General features: G+C 33.1%; 1 protein-coding gene across 1 annotated transcript; it reads left to right on the top strand.

Moving 5' to 3' along the window:
• Positions 1-254: 254 nt before the first annotated feature.
• On the top strand, positions 255-6,724 carry LOC132953084 (lysozyme-like). The gene is made up of 4 exons (XM_061025634.1): positions 255-415; positions 2,467-2,646; positions 6,074-6,147; positions 6,334-6,724. Exons 1-4 carry the CDS (start codon positions 265-267, stop codon positions 6,478-6,480), a joined length of 552 nt encoding a protein of 183 aa, XP_060881617.1. The 5' UTR covers positions 255-264; the 3' UTR covers positions 6,481-6,724.
• Positions 6,725-6,939: the final 215 nt, after the last annotated feature.

Below are 6,939 nucleotides of genomic sequence, written 5' to 3'. Positions count from 1 at the left end.
GTCCCAATTCTTATTAATTATACGAGACGTTGTGTCGAGCAAAACCGGCACATTATAGACGGACGGTGGATCACGATAGTGACGTTATACGTATGTAAATAGTGTAATATTATAATAATTAACAATAAATTACGATGATGCTGTAATCGGTCGAAAATCGTCCGCTATGGTACCGTGTGTGTGTGTTATTTATCACTCAGCTGGAGGTTATACAATATAATGTTATAGGCCACAATCGTTTAAATACACCCATTGCCTCGGCATATGCTGTTATTCATCTGCACACTTCGGTCAAGTCGAGTTCAACTTTACTGCATCCCAAGGCGATCCACACTGCACCGCACGATGGCTTTTAACGTCCTCTTCGCTACCGCGGTCCTGTGTCTGACAGCACTGTCCCTTTCCGTCGAAGTCTGTAAGTACACAGCTGATGATATTTTTATCATTATCATTATTATTATTATTATTACTATTCGTTTTCATTACGGTTATTTTGATTTTTTTATATCGTATTTTGTTATTTTGATTTTTTATATTCACGTCATTACGACATGTTATAACATACTTAAGACGTATACTAATAATAATACGACGGCGGTCTTGTGCGAAAATCACGACTCGTCTAATAATTTATACTCACGCGTTTTTACGCGAAATGATATATCGACATTATTAGTCGATTTTTACTCGATTCGTTTACGATTATTATTAGCGTTTCGACGGGGCACATTAGCCGAAGTCTATAATATACAGGAACCGATTTGTTATAATACGATGTTGAACCGAGTAAGATTTTTTTTTTACTCAATATACGATTTTAGACAGTTAAAATAATATATGTTTAACCATTATTTTTATCATCGTAAATTATTAAGGTCATAGAAATTAATATAGTGATATTTGGGATTTATTTTGGAACATCATTGACATTAGTTTTTTAATATTTTATTAGGAAACTACTTACTTACTTTAGTTTTAAATAAAAATATAGTATTTTATTAAATATAAATATGGGTAGAAATAGAAATGAATTTTTCATAATATTATAATTTACTTTACGCGTTTTAAATACATTATTTTTCGTGTGTTATAATTATTTTTTTTTTTACAAATTAGTCAACTGGTTCGAAATACGTAAAAAAATATTTCACTATTTAAAAATGTATTTTAATAGTTTTTTTTAACAAATTACGAAAAAATCAATTAATAATTATCACGATATGTAATAAATAAATATTAATATTATATCAAGTTGAATTGAAACATGTTTAATATTTGTATACCTACCTGAACATACTCGCTATGAATGGTATTTAATAACTCATTTATTTCCAGTTATAAATAGTAATAATTTGACAAAAATATCCTACACTACGTACAGCGTGAATGCGATCAGTTTTTTAATTTAAATTTTAAAGAATAGTGTTGATTTATATTTTGTAGTGGCAGTTCGTTTTTGGGTTTTAATGATAAATAAGTTCAAAAACCTACTCTGAATAGTGCTCGCGGGTTACTAATTGCAGAATATTACCGGGGTTAAATTAAAACCACTCGTTAAAAAATATTCACAAGGTGCAGTTTTCCTTTTCAATTTCTCGCCGTTTTCTCGAAAACCACTCGGAATAATAGTGCGGTGATGCATGAAACTTTTAGAGGTTTTTTTTTTTTTTTTACTACCGACAAACCGCTAAGAAGCGCACACATCATTGTAAAATCAATAAGTCCTTTGTTCCGGTCTGAGTCTATAATAGGATTTAATAATTCTACATAGCAAATTTGAACAAAGCGCGCGAATAGTGATACCGCGGTATTGGTTATTTTTCTTATTCATTCGCGCAATGTTCGGGGAACGAGTACGGACGAAATTATTCATAATGTTATGTTATCAATACTATCGTATAAATGTGTGGGTGTTCTACGCCAGAGCAGGTAGAATATTATGTGTGCCCGCTGTTATTATTTTTGTGGAAATAAAACGCAAACGGGGGACGAGGTGGCCGAGTGGTCTAACGCGACGGATTCGGCACAGCCGGTCCGAGTTCGATCCTCGACCACTGGGCGGCATTTTTCTCCGTGCAAGTCACGGTGTCCGGAGAACAAGTGCCGCCATCCCCCCACCCCGGGGCACGGCAGAAACCTACGGGTGCCCCATTAGAAATTCTGCCAAACACAACACACACGTGTACCAACCTACCCAATATAAAAACCTACCAAACCTTCCAAATATAAAAACCTACAGTGCCCTCCCCACACCCAATGGCCTATGTTGCCGCGGGTTACCCAATAAAAAAAAAAAAAAAAAAAAAAAAAAAAAAACGCAAACATGTTTTATTATAAGAAGGTATATTGGTGCAGTGTTGTATGTGCATTTTTTTTTTTTACATCTCATCGTATCAAATCGATTACGATACGCGTACGACGTGTAACGACGGTGATGAGATTTACAAATTATTAATTGTTTTGCAGCGGGCGAAATCAAACCGGTGGACGAGCCTTGTCTGGGATGCCTTTGCGAAGCCAACGGCGAGTGTTCGCCACACATGAAGTGCAGCGGCGAGGTGTGCGGTATGTTCGGTATAACGTGGGCGTATTGGTCTGATTCGGGAAGACCGGTTATAGCAGGAAGTAATCCATACGACTCGGACGGTAAGACTTCATCGGATTAATAGGAGTCCTACGCATCTATATGCGATGCCGAGTGATCTATTATTATGCACACGCCGCCGCAGATTACGTTGTCTTACGAAACCATTATTGGAGGACGTATAATATTATACGTCTCAAATCGATTTTTTAAACGAATTTCAAAAAAAATTTCATTATAATGAATTCCTTATAGAATAAGTAGTAAACGTTCAATGTTGTACTATATAGGTGATGGTCGTACAGTGGTTCGTACATGTTACGGCGTCAACAAATAGGCTTTTTTTCGACACGGGAACTCTCGTTGTATATTTTATTTGCATAGGTGTCTGTAAAATTATACGACAGATTTGAGATAAAATTGTGCGCTTAAACACAATATTGTTCGTGGACCTATAAAATGTGGTGCATATAATCGGGTCGGAGTGCAGACACTATAGGGACACTACTACCAAACAGAATTCTATAGTCGAGTCGCGGATTATTTTTGGTAGGTATACCTACTACGATGTGTAACGAACAATGACAATATGCGTATTATATTTTCATCATATCGCGACATTACGATTTGAGACAATTAAATTAATCTCGACAATTAATTATAAACACTAAAATAATTATTTTAATTAAATAAGTACCTATATATTATTATATTATGATACGCATATTTATTGAAAACGTAACATTTGTAGATTTAAGAAGGTTAAAATTGATCTCAGATGCTTAGCCATTAAATATAAATACCTACTAAATCAATGGTTGTAGATAAATGAATATACGTGCATGACGAATACTTTGATAAAAAATACCTACGAAACGACCAGGCCAATAATTATTGATAGTACAACATCAATACTATCAATGCTATAATATATACCGTATAGATTCTATAGTTGGCATATAATAACCCATCCCGCACAACAAACAAACAGTGCTCTGTCATACTTTTTAAATGCATCGGCACCTAATAATTTGTTCGGAATAAATATTGGAATCCTTGAAAAAGTATACTTTTAGAATATATACCTATATTGTTCCTGCTTGTCTATGCCTGCAGTCTTGGAGTGGCGGGGACTTACGTTCATACAGTTAATACACATTAAATACCTAGGTACCTGCAGTAAAAATAATATTGAAACAATAGGGACTATAATTAAAACAGCATTGTACTTACAGCATTCACTGTTGAACCGTGTGATAAACTTTAATAAATAAAATACGATGAATAAATAATAGTTATTATATCAATGCTTAATGGAAAAACGACAATTAGAAAAATAATAAATCATTAGTAGGAATACGAATATCGGTTAATTTATTGTACCTAACAGTTTGTTCAGAATAAATATTAGAATCCTTGAAAAAGTATACTTTTAGAATATATTTATTGTTCCTGCTTGTTTATGCCTGCAGTCTTGGAGTGCCGGGGACTTAACGTTCATACAGTTAGTACACATTAAATACCTAGGCACAGTAAAAATAATATTGAAACAATAGGGACCATAATTAAAACAGTGTTGTACTTAAAAACATTCACTATTGTGAACTGTGCGATAAACTTTCATAAATAAAATACGATAAATAAATAATTGTTATTATATCAACGCATAATGGAAAATCGACAAGTTAGAAAAATAATAAATCATTACTAGGAATACGAATATCGGTTAATTAATTGTATTTAAATACCCTACGGTCAACGCAGTATCATTGTCAAAATTTTGTATGTAGGTACACAGACGAACAAAACTATTCAATGAATCAGCATCATATCAATTAATAATAATCTAAAATTTAAACGTGAAATTAAAAATTACCATTTTATTGGTAATTATCTTGTTATTTTCATTAAAAGTACAAACTTGCATGTAAACAAGATAATCATAGAATATAATGTTCTATATTAAATTAATTACGTTTTGCTGACGTATAAGTAATAAGTATATAATAGTATTATGCGTTTTTTACCCTAAATAGTTGATTTTGTATGAAGTGTAAATTGAATATTTTTAGTTTACTAGTAAACTGAAAATTAGTAGACTAGTCTCCCACTACAGACGTTGCTTATAATAGTCAATATGGAGTGTGTGTCAACCCTGATGTATTGTTTACGTAATACACATATTTTGTAATATGTAATTTAAATAAATATAATAATCAAATAAACATTGTATTCAAAATGCGATGAATAATAATTAAAAATGAATTGATAGGAAAAATGTTTTTTGTCCTCTATATTTAAAACCATGTTTCTGGTTCGGAAAAAAGTATTACAGTTTGAAGTTAATACGAACAAAAAAGTAAGCGATTACATATTTTAATTTAATAGGTACATACCTACTCGAAACTGGTGTACTGCGGTTACATTATTACTTATCGTGAACTAAGTTCATGATAATTATATTTATATTTTATATATCATTACAATAACTTATGTGTATCCATCTATAGTGTTAAATTTTTTTATATTATTCGATAAAGTGACCAATATTTTTTTTACATCTATTTCTACACGGTCATTATACCTATGTAAGTCTTTGTACACAAATAACACTTGAAAATAGCGGGTTCACTCAATTCTATTCGGGTTGCATTTTTAAGTGTTAAAAAAATCTTTTAGAATAGTTTGAATAAAAAAAAAATGTTGTCATCGCTAGACGGTATAATTCACGAATATAAAATATGATATACCAGAAATGGCTTTCATTGTATTTTAAAATGTTTTAAGCATTTCGCCATTTCTCGTGTACCTACGGTAAAAAAGTAAGAACATAGTTTCAGAGTTGACATTTATACAAAATACCGTACATGAAAAGAATAGTCGCAACACGTGAAGATCTACTCGATAACATTTTCGAAAATTCTAAATAGTATGATTCGGCAGTTTGTCATTTTTTTGCATAGTGTTTAAACGTAGTCACACGGGCACCGTATTATACTCCAAAAACGACCTATTAAACGAACAAAAGCCAATTCTGCAAGTGTCACGCACAGGATATTATTATTATTATTATTATTACATGTCCGACGTGGTTGAATAATATTTTGGTTAACTACTAAAGTTTTGTTTGATAAATCGACTTTCCTCCATATTATATTCATTTACATCCCCAGTGATGTGAACCGTTTTCGTCGCAGCACATAACATCGCGTTAGTCATATTGTTGAATAACTTCGATCAATATTAATCAATATTAATATTAATATCAATATTATAGAGGTACCAATACATTATTTTGGTAGAAAATAATTATTAAGAACATAATATTGTCGTATGTAGGTAGGTACTTCTGTCGTAGGTGTAGGCCGTGCGATATAAAAAACATGTCAGAGGTGTGATAAATACGACGATCGAAATATTTTATACCGACCACCGCGACAAGGTTTTCGTCGTTTAATAATAATAATCATTATTGCCTTGTGTTTTCAGCGTACAAAAAATGTGCCAACGATCCTGCATGCGCCAAAGCGTCGGTGATAGGTTACATGAAGAGATTCGCTCAGGTAAACCGTTAGATTGTCCGCAAAAATTAGTCGTCGATGTATCGTGCGCCGTCGGTGTAATCGGATTTTCCGTTTTACGACGGCGTCGATCGACTGAACTATTTTTCACGCGTCCATGATGCGCACTATTATTTTATACGATATTATTCGTTTTTTAATCTCGTTTCCCACTGTCGACCATTGCAGGACTGCAACAACGACGGGGTCGTCGACTGCTACGATTACGCGGCCATCCACAAGCTGGGAGGTTTCGGATGCAAAGCACACTTGCCAAGTGATTACCAGGTACGATTTAAGGCTTGCCAACTCAGTATTCAACAACTATCGGGATAAACCGGGGCGCCGCAATGTTGTTATGATTGCTGCCCGACAATCCACGGTCCAGACCTTGTCATATTACGCTCAACGACGAGAACCCTGAACTGCTGCAGTGATGGGACGAAAGCCCGCCTATGCCTTATTTAAATCACTATCACCAATTTTCTTGTAAAACGTACCTATATTTATCGATATCGCTATTATAATAATAGTTGAATTGTATGTTTTTAAAAATAATAAAAACCTAATTTAATTATAATTCGGGTTTCCGTGTTTTCGAAATGTATTGATATTATATAAAATACATTATTTAATAATACTGCACAGACGAATAACGGCTGTTTTCGAGGGTTATTAATTCCTTAGCACACAGCTTGTAGGACAACTGTATGGTAATATTATCTTAATTCTTAAGTCACGCTTAGGACTGAAAACAGCAACTTAATCTACATCTAATTTTAAAATAATAGTCTC

Source organism: Metopolophium dirhodum, chromosome 9, assembly GCF_019925205.1.
Source record: "Metopolophium dirhodum isolate CAU chromosome 9, ASM1992520v1, whole genome shotgun sequence".
Taxonomy (NCBI): domain Eukaryota; kingdom Metazoa; phylum Arthropoda; class Insecta; order Hemiptera; family Aphididae; genus Metopolophium; species Metopolophium dirhodum.
Note: the sequence above shows the minus strand (reverse complement) of the source record. Positions and strands in the feature narration are given on the sequence as shown.